The following is a 27,499-nucleotide window of genomic DNA, read 5'->3' as shown; positions in this document are numbered from 1 at the left end:
CTACTCATGGTGCATGTGACTTCTATATTTTAATGTATTTCCTACGTAGGTGATATATTGTCACCACCAGAATGATGGTAGGGATAGCGACCTGTAGTGACAAATGTGCAAATATTTACATTTAAAGTGATACTAAACACACACACTGTCTAATTTACATTGTCACTTTTTTTTTTTTGTATATAAATACCAGTAAAAGGCGCAACACACTAGTACCTAGTAATAGGTCTGCAAGTCAGGGCTGCCACCAACGTAGACCAGAAGCCAGAAATCCTGTAGAGCTGGGAAGAAAACAAGGAGAGGTGCGCGTCTGAATTAATAGTAAACACTTTAATTTAAGAAAAGCAATATTAACTCACATGAGAGAACGCAATGTTGCACATAGGTGAGCTGGATACTGTCAGGTCTCATCCAGAGTGAGGCTGGGCAGGCACATGGCGGCACCGGGGCTGTGGCTTATGAAAGCTCGGAAACGCGTTGCATATTAGTGACGTCACAGCCCCGCCACGTGCCTTCCAAGCATCGCTCTGGATGAGACCTGACACCGTGCGGCTGTCTCCCATCTTGCAGTGGTGAATAACGAGGACAAGCAAGGAATAGCAGTACTGAGCGCTTTGGCTCTGACAACTCACCACTTCAACCCCTCCCTGGATACCTGGTGTTCCAGCAGGACTCCTATCACACTAGTGCAGTGGTTCTCAACCTTCCTAGTGCCGTGACCCCTTGATAAAATTTCCCAAGTTGTGGGGACCCCTAACAGTAAAATTATTTTTGCTGGTCGCGTTTGCTGGCACAGTGGCGGCGTTTGCTGGCACAGTGGCAACAATTGATGGGCACAGTGGCTGCACAGTGGGACGTTTGCTGGCACAGTGGCTGCGTTTGGCACAGTGGTAACAATTAAAGGGCACAGTGGCTGCGTTTGATGGCACAGGTGGCAACGTTTGCTGGCACCATGGCGACAATTTATGGGCACAGTGGCTGCGTTTGGCACAGTGGCAACAATTAAAGGGGTCAGTGGCTGCATTTGATGGCACAGTAGCTGCGTTTGATGGCACAGTGGCAACGTTTGCTGGCACAGTGGCAACGTTTGCTGGCACAGTGGCGACAATTGATGGGCACAGTGGCTGCCCTTGGCACAGTGGCTGCGTTTGATGGCACAGTGGCGGCATTTGCTGGCACAGTGGCGACAATTGTTGGGCACAGTGGCTGTGTTTGAAGGCACAGTGGCGACAATTGATGGGCACAGTGGCGACGTTTGCTGGCACAGTGGCGACAATGGGCACAGTGGCTGCGTTTGGCACAGTGGCAACAATTAAAGGGCACAGTTCCTGCGTTTGATGGCACAGTGGAAGCGTTTGCTGGCACAGTGGCGACAATTGATGGGCACAGTGGCTGCATTTGATGGCACAGTGGCGGCGTTTGCTGGCACAGTGGCGACAATTGATGGGCACAGTGGCTGCATTTGATGGCACAGTTGCAGCGTTTTAATGGGGGTTTTTTTCTGATTGTTTCAGTTTGTTTGCGCCCCCACCACTGATTTATATATAAACGTTGCGGTTGATTCCTCAAAAGTGGTTATTCCGTGCCAGTGCTAGATACACAAAGTGTATAGCTTCCAAACATGTATCTAGCACTGGCACGGAATAACTACTTTTGAGGAACCAACTGGGACGTATATATATATATATATATATATATATATATATATATATATATATACGACGTATATATATATAAGAACACCTGTGACTTCTGGTAAGTCAGACACACAGGAAAAGCTGACAAGACAACATTTTTTTTATTATGGAGATATACCCCAGGGGGTCGCGACCCCCAGGTTGAGAACCGCTGCACTAGTGAGAAGTGGATCTCACCGTAACCTGATCATCCATCCTGACCCCCCTTGCTCTTGGACAGTATCCAGCTCACCTATGTGCAACATTGTTGATATTGCTTTTCTTTAAAGTGTTTACTATTTATTCAGAGGCGCCCCTCTCCTTGTTTTTTTATTTTTTTATTTCTGTATATGGATGATGGTACTGTCGTTAATTTAATTAAAAAAACCTAAGTGTGTTTCCTAATCGATACACAGCTGTTACATGACCCAAATCTTTCCCAGCCTGTCTGCAGGGAAACCTAAGCAGAAGGAGCTTCTAATCCTCTGCTGCTGGTCACATGTTCAAAATAGAAAAAAAAACTGCATTTGGAATGCGGAGTAAAAATAATTAGAATGAATAAACTGTTTTAAATTGTCATACAAATGTATATTTAAAATCAAATCTTTATTACTTTGTTGAAATATCTTGGTGTGGGTGGATTTCTGCCAGTCACAGGCTGTGTCACAACCCTCCAGCCTCTGTCTTAGAATAAGAGGCAGGCATAGCCTTCACTAATCTACATGTAATATCCCAACGCCCCATTGTGTTTAGCTGGTTAGTGGACATACAGGAGGAGGGGGGTAGTGGGCTGTCATTTACCACTGTGTATACACTCATATGTGTGACTTTATAGTCGCATGGGCTGCTCAGATGTGATAGGGAGGAAATGCTCCGGATAAAAAGAAACTCACTGAAAACTGAGCATGTGCAGAGTTGCCACCACAGCTGCAAAATCCTTAGCTGAATTGGGCACATGGACAGAAGGGGGAGATAGAGAACAGCAGGATCAGCCAAGTTTTTTTGCAGAATACAGAAAAAGAATCTCAAAATGCCTGAGTGAGTATGAACAGCATGTAATACAGCATTTATTGATAGTTTTTTTTTTTTTTTTTTATGTGGGTTTAATGACGCTTTGATAACAAAAAGGCATGTACAATGTTGTTCACCTTGCAGTAATTTTTAAAGCACTAACACTGAAATATTTAGAATGTTTTAACTGCAAATAGTATATTACATTTCCTTTAAATTTGTGAATTCTTTCAGAGTCCAGCACAGCTCAGAATTGGGAGGCTTTGAACACTAACCCTGATGACAAGAATCGTTTTTATATTAATGTGTGCCATGAGGTCTTACAGAGAGGAGGTGCTGTGGGCTGTGAGGAGGATGCTGCAATTTGTGCAGTGGGTAAGAAATGGGAATTGTAATACTATATGCCAGCTATGTGCTTATTTTTTTGGGGTATTATACTTTATTTCTTATTTTCTTACAGATTCCGGCAAAAACAAGAATTTAGGGAAGTTTTTGTCCCCTCCAAAGTTGGTTGGCGATCACATTGTACTTGAATACACAGAGGGTTCAGTGTGTGCAGAAAAAAAGAGAATTCAAACCAATATCGTGCTTATATGCAGTCCAGGTATCTTGTATCCTCTGTACTTTATTCTATCTCTTAAATACATAACTAGTAAAGTTTAAAGGGAAAGTTGAGACTGATTAGTAATAATTTTTTAGATATACGTTTAAAACCATTAAAATTGATGTAAAGCAGCTTATTTATATGTATCGGTGTACACACAATGAGAATATCAGAGGAATGATGATTCCCCCCCCCCCCCCCCCCCCCAAAAAAAAAATTTTCGTACAAAATACAACTTCGGAAGTGATGTAACAAGTGATGTAACGTGTTATATTGTAATGTATTCTTTCATTTCCGAGCTTGCTTGGATTTTTTTCGGACAATACTGTACTGATTAAAACGAAAATCAATCGTTTGTTCTGGAATGGTACGAAATTTTTTTTTTTTTTGTTTGTCCTTTCAGATAATTTCATATTAACTGTAGTGATCTGCTCTCAAAAGCTGTGTACAGACGATCAGATTATCGTACGAGCGCTCTGAAAATATTATTTTTCGTCCGATTCCTCATTGTGTGTACTAGGCGTTAGTAAAACAAACCTGTGTCTCTCTTTTTATTTTTTTTTATTTTTTACTGTGCATGTCACATGCTCCATTCATTCCTATGGGTGAGCCATATTACGCTGGATGGCTGAAGGCTGGCATAAGTACAGCTCACCCATGTGAATAAATGATACTGTGGTGCACATGCTTGGTAAGAAGATCACACGCAGGGGATGTTTTCTTTGCTGGCATCAGGCAGGGCCTCACAGAAAACATCACTGGAATGGGTGGGAAAGAGCGTGTTTTACTAGGTTTTCTTTTAAACCAAAGCTGTACCTAGACCTGTGCCTAGACCATGGAAATATCAGTTGCTGTCGCTGTGGTGATAATTAGACCTAAAACTGTTTTTTTTTTTTTTTTTTTCTTCTTCTTTAATATTTGGATAGAATGTGGTTAGGGTTAGAAACCTCTGCCAGGATTGTATTGTTTAGAAAACAAAGAAAAATTCCCAGCTCCCCTACCAACCAGCCTGCAACAAACAGAATTGTCCTATCTAGCAGTTCATGTTGAAACCAGGAGTTTTAGTTTGCACACATTTGCAAATATATGCATAAGCTGCAGGGCCACTTCACGGCGCCCTAGTGTACTGCAGGCTCTCTTTTGGAGGCTCTCAAAATGTATAGAGTTAAGACTACAGTACACTGGGGTGCTGTGAATGCAAATATGTGAAAACTAGACCCCTGGTTTTAACGTGACCTGTTAGGACAATTCGGGTTGTTGCAGGCTGGTTGGTCAGTGAGCTGGGAATTTTGTCTTTGTTGTTTTTTGACATGTGTCGCCCTTCCATGTGCTCCTTGCTGAAAAAAAGAAAAAAGCAGTTATAGGTTGGGGTGATTGCTGTTTGTAGGCTTGTATTGCTGTTGGATTCATTGCCAGTGGCGGCTGGTGTTTTTTTTTTTTTTGTTTTTTTGAGGGGGGGGGGGCGGCGGGCGCGAGCTGGCGAAAAACCGACTGAACTACCCCCCACCTGCTGTCCAACAGTCGGTCCATCAGCGATTACCCCATCTAGACGGCGGGCATCTGAGGAGCTGCGGCAGGGATCAGACATCCGAGGAGCGTGGATTAGGCATCCAGGCATCAGCGGGGATCGGGCAGCAGCTCTTTTCCTCCTTGCTTCCGCTATGCGTCTCCTCCCCTCCTCCTAGGTGTCCAATAGGATCACCTGTCCCTTCAGCCAATTGGGTGACGTGTGTCAGACCTGCTTCCTGATTGTCCGGGAGGAGGATCAGTGTTGCAACAGCGAATATTCATTCGCTGTTGCAACACACCTGGGTGGCCTCCGGATGCATCCTCTGCGACCCGAGCCCACCCTATTTTGAAGCCTATTGGAGCCTCTGGCTCTAATTGGGTGCTTAAAAAAACAAAACCCTGGCCGCTGTAATTCATGCGCCCGGTGCCCTGAAATGGGCCGGACGCATGAATAGGGGGTGGCCACAGCGGCCATGTATAGATTCATGCTATGCGTGAATCTATCCATTGAATATAGGGGGTGGCCTGGAGAGAGGGGGTGGTGCCCGGGCGCCCTAATGGATTATCACCGGGGAGTTTCTCCCTCCCTACTGAAGCAAAATTTCTGCGTTCACAGGAAGAGGAGGTGAGCAGGGAATCTTCCACTGGGGGGAGGGGGATATCAAATAAGGGGTACCCCATTGCTTTTGAGAGATCTCCTCTTCCTTCTGTGCCTCTGGGACAGCAGGTGAAAGGAAATCTTTACCTACTGGAAAATAAATATATATGTATGTATGTGTGTGTATATATATATATATATATATATATATATATATATATATATATATATATATATATATATATATATATATATATATATATATATATATATATATTCACACACAAACATTTATGTGTGCATGGTGCTTGATGGTAAATCCATTCTACTGGAAAGAATTATAATTTATAGCTACATAGGCTAAGGTAGAGGTGGTTTTACAAGCATTTAAAAAATGCTGAGCGCCTGTATAAGCAGTGTTTTTCTTAAGCTGTATGTGAATGAATCCTTATAAAAGTGCCTACAGACACTAGACCGCAGCCAGTCAAGCTCATCATATCCAACCACAGAACTGTCATTAGTTATTACATTATTATTCATAAACAACAAGCAAATATTCATTGAGCTGAAAAAGAAGCTGACCAAACCAAAAAGGGTTATCAGACCCTCTGAGTACCTGTGTATAGATGTTGAAATTATTTACCACTTACTATGCTAGCTCATATACTGTATTTACACATTATCAAGTCTATTACTAGATGCTAAATTGAGACCTATTGCAGAAAAAAAACGCTCTTGTACTTGTTACTCCTCAACGTGCATGACCACAAAAGCTAACATTGAGGTGCTTTTACAAGCGTAAAGAAACGATAAATGCCAGTATAAGCGGCATTTTTATCTAAAACTCTCTGTGCATGAGGCCTTAAGTTAAAGTGATACTAAACACACACTGTTTAATTTATATTGTCCCTTCTATTTCTGTATGTGGATGATGGCACTATAATTATTTTAAAAAAAGAAAAAAGAAAATCTAAGTAACTTTTTCCTAATCGATATACAGCTGTCACATGACACAGATCTTTCCCAGCCTGTCTGCAGGGAAACATAAGCAGGAGGAACTTCTAGTCCTCTGATGCTGGTCACCTGTTAAAAAAATAAAAAAATAAAAAACAGCCTTTGGAATACAGAGTAAAAATAAATAATTAATATCAATGAAAGATTTTAAGTTGGCATACAAATATATATTAGAAATCAAATCTTTATTATTTTGTGGAAATGATATGGTGTGGGTGGATTTCTGTCAGTCACAGGCAGTGTCACATCCCTCCAGCCTATGTTTTAGAATGAGAGAGGTGAAGCCTCCAGTAATCTACATGCTCTATCCCACCCCCATTGTGTTTAGCTGATAAGTGGGCATGGAGGAGGAGGGAGGGAGTGAGCAGTTATTTACCACTTTGTATAACCCACATGTGTCACATGGGCTGCTTAGATGTGATGGAGAGAAAATGCTCAGCATAGAAACTCACTGAAAACTGAGCATGTGCAGAGCTGATACCACAACTGCAAAATCCCTAACTGAATTAGAGACATGAACAGAAAGGGGAGCTATAGAGCAGCAAGGTCAACTAGGTTTTTTTTTTACAGGATACAGAAAATGAATCTCATAGTGACTGAGTATGAACAGCATGTAATACACCATTTATAGATATGTTTTTTTGTTGTTTTTTTTTAATCATGTGGGTTTAGTGACAGCATCTGTGTTATTTTCAGGAAACCTTGAAAGTCCCCCTATACTGAAGCATTCAGATGACTGCCTGTATGAGTTCGAGTGGAACACTGCTGCAGCCTGTGTCCTATCCAAAACAGAGGGAGATAATTGCAGAGTGTCTGATCCTCATGTTGGTGAGTTTATGCAACATTAGTTCCTTGTTTTCTCTGCACACATGATTTTGTTTCATAAGCAGCTTGTAAAAGTTTTGAAACACCTTCATTATTGTGGAACACATTCATTTAGCCTAGTCTAAAGCTCCACCTTCTGGAGCATAAAGCATAGCACGGAATATTAATAAACCATATTTCAAATCTAAAAAGTAATTTTTTAAGTTTTTTTTTTTTTTTTTTTTTTTTTTTTTTTTTTTATGGTTCTAGCCAAAAAAAAAATAAATATGTACAAAGCACTGCATAAATTGTTGGTGCTATATAAATACCAGTAATAAATTATTAATAAAAAATAAGTACCATAAATCTACTTGAAGCCACCAGATCAGCTGCACAGGAACTTTCATTTTGTGTCACAAAGTTTTAATAAAGCCCGATACCTGGCCGGAAGCAGGGAAAGAAACCCTGCAGGGACCCCACACAAATGCTTGTTATGTCTAGGGAGAGATGAAGAGGCTGAATTGCTTCCCTTTTGGCCTGTTTCTAGGCTTGAGCTTGTATAAGAGCAGTGTGACCAGCAAGCTTTTCTAAAACTTTCAGCAAGCTTTTGCAGAGTTTTGAGCTGCTTTTCCAAGCCTTCAGCTCCTGTTGGGAAATGTTATAGCTTCAAGTAGTGCTGAAGCCTGCTAGCAGCTTGTTTAAAGTGGCAATCTGCACACCCATTAAGTTCTGTGTTCAACATTCACAAACTGGAGATACAGTAAATGGTACTTTTAAAATGTTCAACAAAGCTTGCGGAAAGCTCTGCAAATGCTTTGTCATAGCTTGCTGTTGACACTGCTGTTATACAAACTGATGCCTGTGTGAAACAAACAAATGGCCACCCCCCTAGCCTGTAAGTTGCCTTTGCAGCAAGGAGCACATAGAAGGGTGATGCATAGAGATGTGAAGGCCCGGAAAAAAAACGGAAAAATTCAGAAGAAAAATATTTTATTTTTTCCGTTTTTTTTTTTTTTTTTTTTTTTTTACTGAAGGCTTTTTGATTTTTTCCAAAAAATTGAAAAAATTGAAAAAAGAAAAAAAAATTGTGGAATATTTTTTTTTAACATGATGAATAAAATATTTTAAGACAGGGTGTTCACCTTAAGTTTTTAGAAGTTCCTGATTGTGATGACGAACAAAAAAGAGTAGCTGCAGAAGCAGAGACGGATACTGACAATTTCAGCTCAGAAAATGATTCTGATTAAATGTCCATTGAAACTTAGTCCCACTCTCTTCACTTCCCCCATCTTCAATTTGTTTTATGAGAATGGGGTTTTTATTTTTATTTAATACTGTGGAGAGGAGATATGAAACATTTTTACTTTTGGTTTTGAAAATTGTTTTGTGGAGGCTTTTTGGCTGTTCCACATAAACTAGTAAGCAGTACAGGAGATTGTTGCTCCCTTTGTTACAAATAAATATTATAAAAAAGTAAATTCTGTTTGTGATTTGTTTGGCTACACTATATTTTTAATATGCTAGTTGTGATAATTTTATGCCAAGTCAAATTGTCCATAGTCATATTTTATGTTCCTAAAGTAACAATGACTTTCAATCTTAAAAAGACAAAAAGTAGCATTTTTTTCAATTTCTCCAAAAATTTCAGTTTTTTCCCCCCAAAAAAAGGAAAAAAACAGGTTTTTTTTCCCGAGCTTCAAAATTTACATTTCTAGTGACGCATATAAAGAAACAAAAAAAAACAAAAACAAAGAAAAAGGTGGTTTTTTACCTTTATGCATAAAATATGCATGAAGGTAAAAAAAAAACCTCAATGGCTGAGACAGCAGCTGCCAATCACAGCCAGCAAGCCATTGAGGAGAGAGAGTAGGTGGGGCCAAGCTGTGGCTCTGTGTGTAAATACACGCAGAGCCACGGCTTGGTAATGAGCCTGCTTGAGTGCCCCATTGCAAGCTGCTTGCTCTGGGGGCACTCGGCTGCAGGGAGGGGTCAGGAGCGCCGACGAGGGACCCTAGAAGAGGCGGATCGGGGTTGCTCTGTGCAAGACCACTGCACAGAGCAGGTAAGTAGAACACGTATGTTAAAAAAAAAAAAAAAAGTGTTTAATATCAATTCAAGTCTCATCTCCAGAAGGATCATGGTGACCTTTTATATTCTTTTACAGGTTTTAACAATTTATTTTTTCCCTTTTGCAATAATTTTTGTTTTATAATTTTTAGATTTGTTGTTGCTGAACACTAATACCCTTTAAACTGAAAATGCAAAGACAGAAATATGGGAACTGCCATTTTGCTTTACTGCATTGGTTTTTAAAAGGGCAAGCTCTGAAGCTGTCATTTTGATTGTAGCTATACTAGTTGGTCAGTCACTGACCTAGAACAAGCATAACCAGTGAAGTAAAAAAAAAAAAAGCCAGCATGCTTGTTTAAAGTGTGTGACACACTGGACATTATAACTTGGATCAGGATTACATCTATCTTCACAATAATAAAAAAAAAGGCATTCACAAAGCTTTAACACAAGAAAAAAAGAAAAAAAGCTTTATTTTAAATAATTGTCAAATTTCATTGGATTCAACTTTTCTTTTTTGCTCATCACTATAATTGATGGCATTGCTGGCCAAAAGGTGTAAAGCCTTTACAATAAAGGATTCTTTGCTAATATTGTACAGTAAATGCTGCTTTCTATATATATATTCTACATAAAATAGTTTAATAGTTTTATATTTTTTTTTTAAATCCCTTTTTTTTTCCTTCTATTTTTATTTTCAGGTTTTTACTTTGATCTGTCACCACTAACCAAGAAAACTGAAAGTTACAGTGTTGCCGCTGACCAGTATGACTTTTATTTAAATGTATGCAGCAATGTAACACAAGAACCCTGTGACCCTGGCTCAGGAGCATGTCAAGTGACAAAATCGTAAGCTATTTTAAAATTTTCATGCTTTTTACTGCGTGTATAAAAGTAGTATTGGTTACGAGTAATGTGTGTATCTTTTTTATTTTTTTCTTCTTTTTTTTTTTCTTTTTTAGTAAGAATGGTCATTGGAATATTGGTGTAGGAAGTTCTAAACTTTTATACTATGATGGAATGATCCAGCTAAGCTACACAGGAGGAACACCCTACAACGATGATAAGAAAACCCCTCGCTCATCGCGTTTTACTTTCTTGTGTGATAGAGATGCAGATATTGGTCAGCCAGAATATCAGGTAATAATACTCATAATTTACTGGGGTCTGGTGCATTTTGATGTATTTTACTGCGTGCCAGTACAGTGTTTTTCTTCTTCTTTTTTTTTTTTTTTTTTCTGGAACTGAATATATACATTACGTGTACATTATTAGTGCTTGAAAATATCCCCAGGTGCTTTTTAGCACCTTATTTGCCAAGCTCTGTGTTACAATTACATTCTCAAATAATTTTAAGATGTTAAAATTATTAATGTGTTTTAGGATACCAACGTAACATACAAAACATGAATTAATTTTTTAAATGAGGTTGCTTAAATCAGATTCCAGACAAATGCACATTTGTGAACTACCTACTAGAAGATTTAGAATTCTGACAAAATAGTCTTAATTCCGGTATTACAGCCATATCTCTATCCCCAGTAGCACAGTTTAGTAAGGGCCTATTCACACTAGAAACTGCACACCTATTGCATGTTTTTTTTCTTGCACGTATGCATATATTTGCTGTGCATTATGTTCATTTACATGCAGTTGACGTATGTTTTTCTATCTGCCTTTGTCATGTGAGGTCACTTCTTTCTTTTTTTTCCCTGGGCTTCTATGTGCAGTGTGATGCGTTGCAGTGCCTTTGCATGCATTTTTGTGGTGCGGAAAAATGCAGCATGCTCTACTTTTTTTTTAACTACATTGCAATAATGTGAACTATGCCCATAGGGTCACATTGATTGTGGACTGTCTATGCAGTTAGAGTGCAGTAAAAAATGCAGCCAAATGCGTTAGGTGTGAATGGGCTGCATTTATTTTGCTGGATGTACAGTGAACGAGAGGGGCTGTACTTTATTCTGTAATAAAATTTACAGCATTAGACTGACAGAACTGTGCAAATTAATGGAGCCTGGAATGGCTCAGGGTGCTGACTCCTTTTTATTTGGGTCTAAACCCTTTTGTACGGGTGATAACCAAAGTTAAACTAAAGAGAGAATAAGTTATTTATTGTAGGTCCAATTAAAATTCATAACGGGAATACAGTATTGTTCTTAGAGATTTGTAAAATTTAAAATGTAAATTAAAAAACGGAATAGAAATTATATTTGTGTACTGAAATGTAACAAGTCCCCTATGATAAATGAGTTCAGTGTTTTGATTTCTTTCTCTGGAATATTAGAAAGAAGACAATTACACGTATAACTTCAAGTGGTACACTAAATATGCCTGTCCAGCACAGCCTATGGAATGTATCGTGGTAGATGAAAAAACAAATGAACAATATGATTTATCCAGGTAATAGTAAAATTATATTAAATTTTTTTGTACTATTTTACACACTTCCTGATTGTATAACACACTTGGTGGCAGGAAAAGTGGGCCCAGCCGCTGCACATATGCGCCTGAGGTTGTGTGCTGAGAGTGCTTTCACTGCGCTGACTTAACTGTCTGCAGCAGCACTTGGTCATAGATTCTTCTGCTGCTGGCTCCCGATCATGTGACCCGAGAGCCGGTCACGACAGACACATGATCAGGAAGGCACTCTGCCTCCTGGCATTAAAGTGGTTGTAAAGGCAAAAGGTTTTTTACCTTAATGCATTTTATGCGTAAGATAAAAAACCTGTGTGCAGCAACCCCCCTAAAATTTACCTGTGCCCCATCTAGATCCAGCTGTGTTGCACGAGAGACTTGGCTGTCTGGGACTCCCCTCATCATTGGCTGAGACAGCAGCGTGACATCATTGGCTCCTGCTGCTGTCAATCAAAGTCAGTGAGCCAATGAGAGAAAGGGGGCGGGATAGGGCCGCAGCTCTGTGTCTGAGTGGACACACAGAGCTCTGACTCGGCTCGGGTGCCTCCATAGCAAGCTGCTTGCTGTGGGGGCACTCAACAGGAGGGAAGGACCCGGGAAGAGGAGGATCAGGGCTGCTCTGTGTAAAACCACTGCACAGAACAGGTAAGTATAACATGGCGGTGAAGGGCTTAAAGTATATCTAAAACCAAGACTTTTTTATTTTTTTAATTTATTGGTAGAGTGGGGGAGGGTTACAGCAGAAGTCCATTTTGCCCTCTGTGTCTCATTGGGGAGATATCCCTTCAACTGTACTGTATACTCTTGATGTGAAAAGATTTTATGTCCTGATAGAGTTGTCACAGAAAAAAGTGTATTCTTTGGAAGATTCTTTTTCTATTACTGTTCTGGTGGCCAGTCAACATTTTGGATTACCCTCTTTTAGTCCCAGTGACATTGGTGATCAGGAGAGTCACTTCCGCCATCGCATAAGAGCGCAGTTGGAACGCAGCTTGGCGTGCCGGCTCCATTTTATGTACTTTTTTGCTGGAATTTTTTCTTTCAAATAAATAGCTACACGTTGCGCTATGAGGAGTTCCTCTTTTTTCCTTTACTTATTAAACCCGTCTGGTTACGTCGCTGGGGAAAGGCGTCTGCATTGGTGGATACATCTTGATTTACCTTTCTGCTTAACTGACATCTGTCATGGGTGTCTGATCTGGTGAGTAGGATGTTTGCCTAAAACTGGTGGAAGACGGCACTTTCTACTTCCTGTCACTGAATTTATTCATTTTAAATGGGAAGTCATAACTCTGCTTTATTCCAACATTATGCTTTTTGTTTTACTTAGTGATACTAAAGGAATAAAAAAAAAAAGAAGAAACATGTTATACTTACCTGCTCTGTGCAATGGTTTTGCCCAGAGTAGCACTGATCCTCCTCTTCTCAGGTCCCCTGCCGGCGCTCTGGGCTCCTTCCCCCTGCTGAGTGCCCCCAGAGCCAACCCGCTAGCTATGGGGGCCCTCTGTGTGTATATTGACTGTGATTGACAGCAGCGGGAGCTGTTGGCTCCCGCTTTTGTGTCTGAGCCAATGAAGAGGGAGAGAGCCATCTTGCACATCACTAGATTGAGATCGGCTCAGGTAAAGATTAGGGGGAGCTGCATACAGAAGGTTTTTTACTTTCATGCATAGAATGCATGAAGGTAAAAAACCTTCAGCCCTTCACAATGACCCTTTGCCATGTTATCAACCGTGCCAATCACAGCTGATCCCCATGTACACAAATTGCGGTTATCAACATTTCCTTTCTGTAGCATTGTCACTGTGCGAAGAAAGGAAAGCCAATAGCCGGCTATCCAACGATCGCACACATTTACACTGATCATCAGTGCAGCCTCATTAGCGCACATTATTTCTTATTTGCAAACTTTTATAACAGAAATGAAGAAAAAGGTGCCTTTTTTGTTTTCAAAATTTTTGTTAAGCAAAAAAATAAAAAAAACAGTGGTTATTAAATACCACCAAAAGAAAGCTCCACCAAATACAACCGAAAGAAATCTGTCTCAAAAAAATTATACAAATTTCATGTCGGTACAGTGTTGCATGACTGCACAATTGTCATTCATAGTGTGACCGCTGTGAAACCTGAAAATTGGCCTGGGCAGGAAGGGGGTGAAAGTAGGCAAGTGGTTAAATTTGCCTATACTATATTCATTAGATTACAGTTGCAGCAATTTTGATTTCTTCCCTGTGGCCAGCACTGGCTGTTAGTCATGTAGAGAAAAGGTTTGGAAACCTTGTACAGTTGCTCATATTAATCTTCTAATAAGCTTATGCCTGGATGGGGTCTGTCAGCACTCCCTTTGCCCCTCTTCATAGCATACATAATTGAGATGCCGGTGCCCCAGGTGGTTCCTGCACATGGTAAACAGTTTTCCAAAGTCAAATATGCAGGAATTGGATTCAGTACATACATTTAACCTTGCTGATTTGCATTCTTTTGGTAAATCAACAGAGGAAATTTTAGCGGTTATTATACAAACAACATTTTAGAAACAATTTAATTATGTTGATGTAACACCCTGCGGTTTAGTCAGGGATGCTCCTCACTCATTTACTTGCCAGGAGTAGTTACCCTGGTCAGTTGTTAGAGATCCATTGATTTCTCCCTAAGCTTGGCCTGGTTGTACTTTAGTTTTCTAACACTAGGTGGCCAGGCACTTGGTGGTACTAGATATGAGAAGGACAAGTCAAGGTCAGGTTATGGGTATATGGGGTATCTCAGCCAATGGGCAGGAGTTTTTTTGGATCCCTTGGCCTGCTGGGAGAGCCTATATATTCGAGTGGAGTCAGGTGATCTTTGTTCTGTGCCACCTGGACGGCTGTATGGGTGGATGTGTGTCATGTGTCCCCCGGGCTGCTAGGCTGGAGATTGGGCCCATCCCGGGGGCATCTGGCTGCTAGGCTGTATGAGGGCCTATCCAGAAGTAAGAGAGCAGCCCAGGGTTGGGATTGCAGCTTGCAGTCCAACCAGAAGTGACGGTTCTGCTGGCCAGAGAACCTATCAGTGGTCGGAGGTAGAAGGGAAGCTGTCACCACAAAGGGACCAACCACCTTATTACCAGGGACCACAGTGAGTAACTGAAGCAAGTACCGGAGCAGCATTCTCACCGAACAGGTGGAGAATCATGGAAACTTCAGACGGTAATCAAGTCAGGGACCCAACCAGCGGAGGTGACACTTGCAGAGCAACCTTGTGAGTCAAGCCAGGGGCCGAGCCGGTTAGCAACGGGTGAAGCTTGAGAAGTATCTGGAGCGCCAAGCTAGGGACCCAGCAGGGAAGTGGGGGTGACGCTTGAGGGAGGTACCATCGCAAATATTGGAGGAGCTCAAGGGATTCAGCGTCAGTGAATCAGAGGGTCTAGTGAGAGACCGGGAGCTCAGTGTTGAAGAACTGTAGTAAAGCTAAAGGTACTGTTACATTTGAGTTAGGAACTGTTAGACTGTTGCCATAGGAGACAACATTCCTGCATGTGCGGATGTGTCACCTTGCTGGGGCCTTTCTCTGTACGGCTGTCCTCCTATTGAAGTCTCAGAGTCTGCCAATTGAATTTGCAACTACTTAAGGGTGTACTGGCCCTAACCCTCTTTCCCTCAAAATATATAAAAAGGACTGGTAAAAGAAATAAAACCTCTTTTACATCCAAGGAGTGTCTGGCACCCAATAACTTTGTCCACCTTGCCTCGCAACCCACCACATACAGAAGGGTGTCAGCTATCTTTGGCTGGGAAAATTCTCATTAGACTGGACGAGGCCAGAGACCTTGCTACATTGAATATTGCCTTTTTGGTGCTTTGTAGTTGAGAAAACTGAACACTGTTTAGTAAGACATCATCTTGTGTAAAATAAATTAAGATTTGGATTAATATTGGCTTCAGAAGCTTTAAACAAGCCTTTAGCACTACTAGGAGCCTGAAAAAACTTGCCAAAGTCTTCTCTAAGTTTTTATAACTCTTCAACCAGCAATTCCAATAAATAACAGTTGAAATAGAAGCTGCATTCATGCACCAGGACTGTTCTTATTCTTAAAGTCAATAAATAGCACAAACCTGGAACAAGAATAAGCATATCAGCTCTTCCAATATGCACGCGCTTGCTTTTGACTCGGCCATTGTGTGATGTCTCCCACTGCTATTGGATGAATGCTTCTTTACAACACTTTATCGTACATAACCAGTATACGAGCAGTATATTATTTTATGTAGATTAAAAAAAAATATGAATATATAAATGCAAATACTGCATACTTATTGCATTGCTCATCCTTTAGGAGTTTGGAAAATGTAAGTTACAGTAACTGTGATATACAGTGTATGATTCTTCTGTTTTTCTTGCAGCTTATCTAAGGTACAAGGGGTACACACTACAAACTGGTATTCCATTGATGAAGGCCATGGGAAACGGAGAAAATATTATATTAATGTATGCCGGTCTTTGATACCTGTTACAGGGTGTGATCCCTTTGCATCTGTGTGTCAAATGGAATATACTAAGGTCTCTGTAAGTATATATATTCTCAGAATAAAAAAAAAAGTTTTATATATATATATATATATATATATATATATATATATATATATATATATATATATATATATATATATATATATATATATATATATATATATATATATATATATATATATATATATATATATATATATTCTCATTCTCTGCAATGGGTTAAAAGCTGGCACCATATAAGCTTGTCAAAACAGGGGGAGATTGAATCTGCTCTTCTAGCAGAATGAAATGTGAGAAAAATATAAGTGCGCTACCCAATTAAAAATATATTTACAATGAGCACAAACAAATCACACATATTAGGTGTCCATGTATATAAGATATAGTGTCAGAAGGTTGACGAACAGTCCAGCAAGTGCTCAAAAACAAAAAAGTATACCAGTATTGAAAAAATTTTCACTCAATGTGTTCTTCTTGAAAATATAATCATAACCAGAACAGTTGGATCTCAGATTATAGAGATCCTATGTGCTCATGCAAATAGATTCAGCACGAAAAATCCTCTCCTCGTGATCCTTTGCACACTGCACCTCCTCAATGGGACTGGGCTGTAACCGGTAAAGGAGCTTTTTTTTTTTTTTTTTTTTGCTACATATTTTTAAATACATTTTTGTGTGAAGTACTACACTATGAAGCCTTTTCATTCCATTAATCCATTTATCTGAGAATATCTGGATACAGATGGTCCATATCCAAAGAAAGATCCTCTCATGAGCGCATCTGATCTCTATAATCTGAGATGTATTCATTGTAAATTTATTTTTAATTGGGTAGCGCGCTTATATTTTTCTCACATGATCATTAGCTACAGTATCCAGGCTACAGTATTTTAAGCAGCAGCACCTTCAATATAATGATAATTTTTTAGGATAAGTGCGAGTATCATTTTATTACACTAGCAGAATGAAATGCAAGCTCCCGCTGCACTATACCCAGTCTGGGGGTATTTTTTGGTCTGAAGAGGGAATTATTGACTGGCAGCATTTGCCTTGGGATTTGGGCTGGTTCTCGTATCACAACTTTTACTGTACATATTCCTGTGTGTACAAGATTACCATGCATGAATGGAAAGCTGCTGTTAGAAGGTCTTCATGGCAAACTTGCTTAAGGTTGTTGTTGTTTAATGTCTTGTCATATAGTAATTACTATGCTCTGTCCCTGCCCTGTAACTTCCCTGTGCAGCTTTATTAAAAAAAAAATATCTTTGCTCAGCTTACTCTGCTTTATAGGATATTTAAAGAAAAAGTATAGCCAAAGCTGTTTTGGCCATATTTTTCCTGTGTGTGTGTGCACTTTGTTCTGCATTCCTGTGACTTGTATTCAGCCAAAAGCAGACTAAAGCTTGATGTTGGCTGAAGTCATTCAGCCGGTCCAAACTCTGGAGGGATCCCAACTTTAGTGTTGGGATCCACCCAGATGCCTGACCAGTAGCTGGCCCAGCCTCTCAGCGTGCTGCCCAGTGTGCCCCCTCCATAGCCCAGTGCTGCAGTAAACACTGGAGGGGCAGAGCAGAGAGCCATCTTTGTTTGCTCAATTCTTGGTCTTAGGGATGGTGGGAGACAGACAGATGCATCATCGGACTGATGCTCCTTCCACCTAGGTGAGTATGATTTTTTTTTTTTTTTTATCTCACACTTCTCTTTTAAAGGGCAGTAAATTGACTGTCGGTGCTGTTAAGGGGCACAGCTCCCTGAGAAAGGCAGAGTGACCCCTGGAAGTCGCACATCTATGGTGTCCTGCTGCAATGAATAGTGGCAACCTCAGCCTGGACTCCGACCAGGCCATGCCTCCATAGTCCAGGCTGAGGTTGCCGCTCTATTTATTGCAGCAGGACACCATAGACGTGAGACTTCCAATGGTCACCCTTCCTTTCTTGAACCTTTGCAGAGCCAGAACAGGCTCCTTCCCCTGTCAGCACTCTAATAGCATCTGCGGATGTGCTACCTATATACCTCCCTATCGAGCCTGAGCGGCCCACATAATTTTCTCAGGTCACAGCTCCCTGAGGAAGTACCCAGCTAGAGTGGACATATTGATGGTGCAGCAGGACTATTAGGGTCAGAATTTGCATTAGACCCCATATTTCTGTTGCTACAGGACTGCATGGCACCACAAAGTTTTTTTAATTTTAATTGGTGTTGGCATATTATTTTAAACGGTTTTGCTTTTCCTTCTATTAAGTCCGTTGGCTGGAGTCAGCTTAGTCGACCCTACTATAGTAGTTGGCTTTAGCATTTATGAGATTGCTGAATTGCTTCTTAGTCCATTGCAGATTAGCATACAAGTTTTCTGACTGGTTCACTAGTTTGTGCTCTGCAGGCATACTATTTCTTTTTGGTTTATGCTTGGAACTGCCTTACTCGGCACATCATATCTGATTAGATCTGAACAAAGTAAATTCGTCCTTAGCTAAAGATGAGACTGGATTTCTGAATGAGCTGATCTGTCAGTGAACAAGATGTAATGGAGAGAATACAGAAAATATAGACACACAACCTGTGATGGGGGCATTTTACTGTGTTTACTAGATGATATTATCTTATAGCAAAGTTAGATAATTACTAATCTAGTTAATCTAGTTAGCTAGAGGTTTTGCATTCAATCACTTATATGCATCCATTTGTTCAAATGCTTCTGTTTTAAGGACATGATAGTTGAAAATGTGGAAATCGGCAATTTGGGGGTGGCAAGCAAGAAGCCTGTTATAGATGGTGATAACATAATCCTGGAATATACAAATGGATCTGCGTGTATCGACATGGAAGGAAACCGGACCACCTATTCTTCAGTGATACATCTTTCTTGCAAGAAAGGCGCTACAGTAAGTGTTTGTGCTCCTGGGAAAAGGTACCGTTGGCTAATGGAATGCTCCTGATCATGTGACCGCCGTGACAGCCAATCATGGCGGTCACATGACCTTAAGCCCCAGCATTCTAATCTCCTTATGGGGCTGGCAGGAGCCAGCTCCAAGGGGTTAAGAGAAGAGGAATTTTAACTTAAAGTGTTACTAAACCCACAACAGTAAAAATAAGTCTGTATAGTCAGTAAAGCATGCTTGTTGTACTCGCTGTGGGACCTAAGGTGTAAATCTTCTGCATTGTGTAAAAAGGCTGTTTTTGATCCTGTAATCTCTGTTCCCCCCCCTTCCAGAGTCCCCAATATATTTCCTGATAGAACAGAGGCCAGGGGACAAGCTACACATGCTCAGTTTGGTGTGTATTGCTAACGAGTTTTTTTGTTTTTGTTTCTTGGGAAAGTGCATGTGATCAGCACAGGGCCAATCAGTCCAGAGGGTCAGGGGTTCTGCATCCTCACAGGACAATGTGGGAAGAATGAAAACTCCTCTTACAAGCTTTAAAGTGGTTGTAAACCCTTTACAACCACTTTTTACTACAGGTAAGCCTATAATAAGGCTTACCTGTAGCTACCCCAGATATCTCCTAAACCTACACGTTTTAGGAGATATCCCCTGCATCTGCATGTGCCGACGTCATCGGCACATGCGTACTGAAGCAATGCCACGTACTGGCCAATCACAACGCCGGAGCCCGAGATACCTGGAAGTCCAGGAGTTATGTCGCCGGCCAGAGCGGTGTACGAGGACCGCTGTGTGGGCTTCGATCTCAGGTAAGTAATTCATAATGAGCTAGTATGCTATGCATACTAGCTCATTATGCCTTTTTGTTTTGCAGTTTTTCTTTTTTTTTTTTTTTTTTTTTTTTAGTGGGTTTACCACCTTTAACTGGTCACTGATAGAAGTCACAAGACTGTTATATACTGCTGATGAAAAAGGTATTTAGCAGTTTATATTTACTAAAACTATTGCATTTCCGTGTACTGTGGGAGACCAGATATAGTGAATGCAGGGTCCTGGGTTTAGTAACACTTTTTAACTGTAAATTTCATATCTTTTATTAAAGAACAGAACATAGGCCACCCTCACTTTCCATTCCTTGTTAAATCTGCATTGCAGAGCAGATGGCAGTGACTGACAGTCACCAGCTCTCTGTTCAGGGAGCCCTGAGAACCGAGTGATCGGCGGTTTTTGATCACTCGGTTCTCAGTCTTGGAGCCGGCGGGAGACAGGTACAGCATCGGACCAATAATGCATCCACCTGGGTTATTATAATTCTGGGGAAAAAAAAATAAATAAATCCCACACATAAATGCATTAAGGTTAAAAAAAAAAAAAAACATTTTGAGTTCAGAACCACTTTAATACTGGATAGGAAAAAAGTAGTTTGGAGGCATACAGTGAAAATGGAAGAGGAGAAAATTAAAGAGCAACACAGTTTTCCACCAGTGCCATAGATAAATAGATGTGGGACAACTGGCCTTAATTTTTTTTTTTTTTTTGTGAAAGGTTTCATGGGATCTTTAACAGCTTCAGCCCCGGAAGATTTTACCGCCTTCCTGACCAGAGCACTTTTTACAATTTGGCACTGCGTCGCTTTAACTGACAATTGCGTGGTCGTGCGACGCTGTACCCAAACAAAATTTGCTCCTTTTCTTCCCAAAAATAGAGCTTTCTTTTGGTAGTGTTTTATCACCTCTGCGGTTTTTAAATTTTTTTGTGCTATAAACAAAAAAAAAAAAAAAAAATTTAAAAATAAAAACAATATTTTTTACTTTTTTGCTATATTATCCCCAAAAATGTTTTTAAAAAACACATTTCTTCATCAATTTAAACCAAAATATATTCTTCTACATATTTTTGGTAAAAAAAAATTGCAATAAGCGGTTTGCACAAAAGTTATAGCATCTACACACTATGGGAAAGATTTATGGCATTTTTATGGCATCATTTTTATTTTTTGCTAGTAGTGGTGGAGATCTGCGATTTTTAGTGGTACTGCAACGGACAGATCGGACACTTCTGACACATTTTTGGGGTCATTGACATTTGTACAGTGATCAGTGCTTTAAAAATGCACTGATTATCGTGTAAATGTCACTGGTAGGGAAGGGGTTAACACTAGGGGCGATCAAGGGATTAAATGTGTTCCCTAGTTATTGCTTCTAACTGTATGGGGATAGGACTGACTATGGAAGGGGACGTATCGTTGTTCCTACTTACTAGGAACACACAATGTGTCTCCTCTCCCCTGACAGAACAGGGTTTTGTGTGTTTACCCACACAAATTCCGTGCTGGCTCTCGTGCCCGCTGGCCACGCGCACGTTTGCCATGGGCACACGTGCGCCTCCGGTGGCTCTTAAAGAGAACAATGTACCCATACGTTGTTTTGCGCAGCTGTGCCATTCTGCCAACGTATATCGGCGGCAGAATGGCGTGGTCGGCAAGTGATTAAAGGAGTTGTAAAGGCAAAATGTTGTTTTATCGCAATGCATTAAGATAAAAAGCATTCTGTGTGTAGCAGCCTCCCAGCTCCCCCTTTCTGTTCAGCGATGTAAACCATTCCCTCGGCCGTCCGGGCCTCTCCTCCTGATTGCCTGAAATACAGCAGCGGCGCCAGCGGCTCCCGCGGCTGTCAATCAAAGTCAGTTAGCCAATCAGGAGAGAGGGGACGGAGCCAAACGGCAGCTCCCTGTCAGAATGGAAACACAGAGCTGCAGCTCGGCTCAGGTGCCCCCATAGCAAATCGGGGCGTGCTGTGGGGGCACTTGACAGGAGGGAGGGGCCAGGAGCACCGAAGAGGGACCTGAGAAGAGGAGGATCTGAGCTGTTCTGTGCAAAACCAACTGCATAGAGCAGGTAGGTATAACATGTTTGTTGTTTTTTGTTTTTTTTTGGTTTTTTTTTTGTTTTTTTTGAGACTTTACAATCGCTTCAACAAAATGTATAGTTGTATGTGAATCTTTATAGAATAACTGAATATATGCCTAAAATAAGTCCTTTTTTCTCTTTTTTTATTTTGTAGAGTTTAAGTCCAATTTTTGTTACAGTTTCAAATTGTGTAGCTACGTTTCTATGGTACACTGAAGCTGCTTGTCCTGTTGTCAAAAAAACACTTGGAAAAGTAAGTTAATGGTACATTATTGGAAACATTTTTTTAATTTTAAATATGTATTAGAATATATACATTTAAGATATATAGATATAAAGTGAAGGAGGTTTATAACCAAAACAAGAAGCAAGAGAAAATCCCTCCAGAGTAAGGGAATTCCTGGTTGTCACCAGAACTAGTGCCCCCATTGGAAGATTTTCCCTCTATTACTATTCTGGGGACAACCCAAAATGTGGGATTTTTTTCACTTTCGATGATAACAGTAAACATGACAACGAGGGTGATTCTCCCTAGTGGGGTGGCAGGCAGTAATCAAAACTTTACAGATATTCTAATCCCTCTGCACTTCAAAACAAAAAAACTGCCTTTTAGTTATACATTTTATAAAGAGTATATAATGCATCCCATGTAGTTTAGGTAGTGCAATGCCTTTGAGAACATTATAGTGAAAAATTAAAACCTATTTAGTTGAATATTCAACCTGCATGATATCAAATAGCCTTTACTTGTTAAACGTACTTACATAGTTGCATAGTTACATAGTTTGGTTGAAAAAAGACACAAGTCCATCCAGTTCAGCTAATAGAAGGAAAAAAGAATAAAAATATACAATTCCACACCCGTAATCCCACACCCACAGCTAATCCAGAGCAAGGAAAAAAAATGCATGATCCAATTTGCTCCAGCAGAGGAAAAAATTCCTTCCTGATCCCCCGAGAGCCAATCGGATATTTCCTGGATCAACTTTACCTATAAATGTATGTATCCAGTTATATTCTCTGTATCTAGGAAATAATCCAGGCCTTTTTTAAAGCAATCTACTGAGGTGGCCAAAACCACCTCCGGAGGGAGTCTATTCCACATTTTCACAGCTCTTACAGTGAAGAAGTCTTTTCGTATTTGGAGATGAAATCTCTTTTCTTCCAGTAGAGAGTGCCCCCTTGTCCTCTATGATGACCTTAAAGTGAATAACTCATAAAGGCTTTTATTTAGTACACTGTTTTAATAATCAAATTTAAACTATTTAATAGATAAAAAACATGAAACCATAACATTTTCATTATTTTCCATTTTTAACTATTTTTAACCACTTGCTGACCACAATATGTATATACACATTGTGGTTTGCCCATGCTTTGCCAGGGTTATGGCTGAAGCTTTCAGCCATAACACCGGTATCTTTTTTTTTTTCAACTGGCTTTCTCATGAAAGTGGTCCGAGCAGCTCATTAGCCACTGGATCGCTTTCAAAAGCAGCAGGGGAGGGGGGAAGCGATTGTTAGAGCTAGAGCAATAATTCTAGCGCTAGACGTCCTCTGTAACTCTAAATGGGTAACCTGTAAAGGCGTTTAAAGCATTGCTTATGAAGATTTTTAAGCACCATAGTTTGTCGCCATTCCACATGCGTGCACAATGTTAAAGCGTGACATATTGGGTATCTATTTACTCAGCATAACATCATTTATCATATTCTACAAAGAAGGGTTTATATATTATATATTTTTTTAATTCAAAAAGTGATTTGTTTTTTTTTTTCCAAAAAAATTGCGTTTGAAAAAAATGCAACGATCACCATTTCTTTTCCCTAGGGTCTTTGATTCAAAAAAATGCATATAATGTTTGGGGGTTATAAGTAACTTTCTAGGAAAATATGCTGATTCAAAGTTGTAAACAAAAGTTGCCAGAAAAGACTTCAATGGTTAAAGCTGATCTCCTTGTTTCCTGTCACTTTAAGTAGCCGGTCCTAATGCAGATTCCTTCACTAAGTGCTGCACTGGCTCTAAGTACTATATGTACCACATGTAACTTCAGCTACATAAAATAGTGCACAGAGCCGGGTTCCAACTGTGAGACAGAGACTTCCCGTCTCACATTCCGGACAAAATAAGAGTAGGTCTGAGTGGTGGTCAGCCATTCGGAGGCAGCTTTGTATTCTGTGACTGAATGCAAAGCTTCATCTCACTGGCCAAGTCCGAGAGTGTGACATCAACCCCCCTCTCCGCCTCAGCCAATCAGAGGAAGCTTTGTATTTAGTCACAGAATATAAAGATGCCTATGAATGGCTGAGCACTGCACAGACTGACTCTGTTTTGTTCCGGATGTGAGACAAAGTCTGTCTCACAGCCAGAAACCTAGCACTGTGTACTGTATGTGGTTGAAGCTACATACAGTTCATACAGTGCTTAAAGCTAATGCTTCTTTTTAAAGTGACAAACATGGAGATTAACTCAAATGTTGTATAAAAAAAAAAACAAAACAAAAGTTTTTGGCCGTCTCTGTGCACAAGTAAAGGAATGATGCCATTTGCAGCTTAAAGAAGTTTGTAAACAAGTCTACTCTCCAAGAGTTTAAAGCTGAAAGCCTGCACTGTATGGGTTAACGGCTCGATTTTTGCAAGGGGTGATCGGAAAGCTGTGTACACACCCGATCCTCTGCTATAGTGGCAAAAAGTGCTCCCCACGGTCCAGCGGTAGACTGTTCCTGGTGTTCTCATGTCCATAACAGGTCTATGGGCTTGATGACATCAGGAACAGTCCACTGCACAGGATGGCTATACTGCTGGGGACAGGAGGTGCAGGGATCAATCTTGTGTGAGGAGGATTAGGTAAGTATATCTCCGCTCTCCAGTCCCCTAGACAAAAACGAGCAGTTAACCTGCGCAGTGTGGGCACAGCCCCACTGCATGGAGGATAAAATAAAAAATAATACATTTGCACAGAGTTCAGTATTCAGGAACTCACCTAGAAATTATTTGATAAACATACAGTGCCTTGCAAATGTATTTACCCCCCCCCCCCCCCGGCAGTTTTCGTGTTTTGTTGCCTCACAACCTGGAATTAACATGGATTGTTTGAGGATTTGCATCATTTAATTTACAGAACATGCCCACAACTTTAAAGATGGATTTTTTTTTTTTTATTGTGAAGCAAACAACAAATAGGACAAAATAACAGAAAAAGTCAATGTGCATAACTATTCACCCCCCTAAAGCCAATACTTTGTAGAACCACCTTTTGCGGCTATCACAGGTCCAAGTCTCTTTGGATAAGTCTCTATGAGCTTGTTACATCTTACCACTGGCATTTTTGTCCATTCCTCCTTGCAAAACTGCTCCAGCTCCTTCAAGTTGGATGGTTTGCATTTTGTGAACAGCAATCTTTAAGTCTGATTGGATTGAGGTCTCGGCATTGTCTAGGCCATTCCAACACATTTACATGTTTCCCCTTAAACCACTCAAGTATTGCTTTAGCAGTGTGTTTGAGGCCTTTGTCCTGCTGAAAGGTGAACCTCCATCCTAGCCTCAAATTACACACAGAGTGGTACAGGTTTTGCTCAAGAATATCCCTGTATTTAGCACCATCCATCTTTCCCTCAACTCTGACCAGTTTCCCAGTCCTGATTGCTAAAAAACATCCCCACGGCATGATTCTGCCACCACCATGTTGGATGTGTTCTTTGGGTGATGTGATGTGTTGGGCTTGCGCCAGACATAGCGTTTTCTTTGGCCGAAAAGTTCAGTTTTGGTCTCATCAGACCAGAGCACCTTCCTTCATACATTTTGGGAGTCTCCCACATGCCTTTTCGCAAACTCAAAACGTGCCATTTTGTTTTTTGCTCAAAGTAATGGCTTTCTTCCGGCCACTCTGCCATAAAGCCCAACTCTGTGGAGCATACGGCTTAGTGTCGCCCTATGTACAGATACTCCATTCTCTACTGTGGAACTCTGCAGCTCCTCCAGTGTTATCTTGGGTTTCTGTGCTGCCTCTCTGATTAATGCCCTCCTTGCCCGGTCCGTGAGTTTTGGTGTGCGGCTGTCTCTTGGCGGGTTTGCTGTTGTGCCATGTTCTTTCTATTTGGTTATGATAGATTTGATGATGTCTAGGGATCCTCAAAGATTTGGATTTTTTTTTTATAACCTAACCTTGACTAGTACTTCTCAACTATAAAATTCCTAAAGCGCTGAAGTGGACTACAAAAATATGTGTAAAAATAATGAAAAAGTACAATAGTGAAGATACAATAGTGAAAAAGTAAAATAAATTAAAATTAATACAGCTGAAATCAATTAGTGACACCCCACAGTTTGTTATAAAATAAATAAATAAAGTGATGCGCTTGTATTGTCTATTTGTTAGTGTGCTCCCTCTTGTGCCTATTATGTATTTCTAAAATAGGTGAAACATTGTGTAAAACTTTGGTTATATAGTATCTTGTGTTTAAATAACAACTCAATTAAATAGGCACATACGCAGGGATATGTTTCAGGAGATACTGTGTTCCAAGCACTTTTCTGTTAAACACTCCCAAAAAACTTGAAAAAGTCACGTGTCAGTGATGATACGCGTGGGGAGAACTTGCCTGTGACGCTTTGTTTGGAGTGCGATCTGCCTGCGAGTGTATGAGCAGCAGCACTGAGCAACACGGAGCCTGGATGTGACTGACCATTATCCTTTATCAATGCGAGGGGGGAGATCAGTGAAGCTGAACCCACTACTCTTCTATGTCGGCAGCTGATTACTGACAAGCCACTCCACCGCTGACACAGGCTTATCAGAGGAGGAGGTAACATTGTAATGTAACCTGGTGGATGAATCACTTAGATTTGACTTTTGATCACAAAAAACTTCATGCTATATAACAGATATGTTTATTAGGAACCACTGGCTGTAAGTTTTTTGGGAGTGTTTAACAGAAAAGTGCTTGGAACACAGTATCGCCTGAAACATATCCCTGTGTATGTGTCTATTTAATTGAGTTGTTATTTAAACACAAGATACTATATAACCAAAGTTTTACACAATGTTTCACCTATTTTAGAAATACATAATAGGCACAAGAGGGAGCACACTAACAAATAGACAATACAAGCGCATCACTTTATTTACTTCTCAACAACATTGTCCCTTGTTTGGAGAGTTCATTGGTCTTCATGGCAGTGTTTGGTTTGTGGTGCCTCTTGCTTAGGTGTTGCAGCCTCTGTGGCCTTTTTAAAAAGGTCCGTCTATGTAATGACAGATCATGTGACACTTAGATTGCACACAGGTGGATATCATTTCACAAATTATGTTACTTCTGAAGGTAATTGGTTGCACCAGAGCTTTTTATGGGCATCATAACAAAGGTGGTGAATACATACGCACATGCCAATTATCAGTTTTTTATTTCTGAAAAATTGTTTTATGTATATATTTTTCAAATTTTACTTCACCAACTTAGACTATTGTGTTCTGATCCATCACATATAATTCAGATTAAAAAAACA

General features: G+C 40.3%; 1 protein-coding gene across 1 annotated transcript in view; it reads left to right on the top strand.

Moving 5' to 3' along the window:
- IGF2R (insulin like growth factor 2 receptor) overlaps positions 1-27,499 on the top strand; it is a 261,523-nt gene that overhangs the window by 116,577 nt on the left and 117,447 nt on the right. The window contains exons 12-20 of the mRNA XM_073627997.1: positions 2,922-3,062; positions 3,148-3,291; positions 7,109-7,240; positions 9,988-10,135; positions 10,249-10,426; positions 11,574-11,689; positions 16,084-16,246; positions 18,915-19,091; positions 22,151-22,249. Coding sequence (XP_073484098.1) covers positions 2,922-3,062; positions 3,148-3,291; positions 7,109-7,240; positions 9,988-10,135; positions 10,249-10,426; positions 11,574-11,689; positions 16,084-16,246; positions 18,915-19,091; positions 22,151-22,249 — 1,298 coding nt within the window. The remainder of the gene's footprint in view (positions 1-2,921; positions 3,063-3,147; positions 3,292-7,108; positions 7,241-9,987; positions 10,136-10,248; positions 10,427-11,573; positions 11,690-16,083; positions 16,247-18,914; positions 19,092-22,150; positions 22,250-27,499) is intronic.

The sequence above is a fragment of the Aquarana catesbeiana genome, linkage group LG04 (genome assembly GCF_042186555.1).
Source record: "Aquarana catesbeiana isolate 2022-GZ linkage group LG04, ASM4218655v1, whole genome shotgun sequence".
NCBI lineage: Eukaryota > Metazoa > Chordata > Amphibia > Anura > Ranidae > Aquarana > Aquarana catesbeiana.
This window is presented reverse-complemented; position numbering and strand designations above follow the sequence as displayed.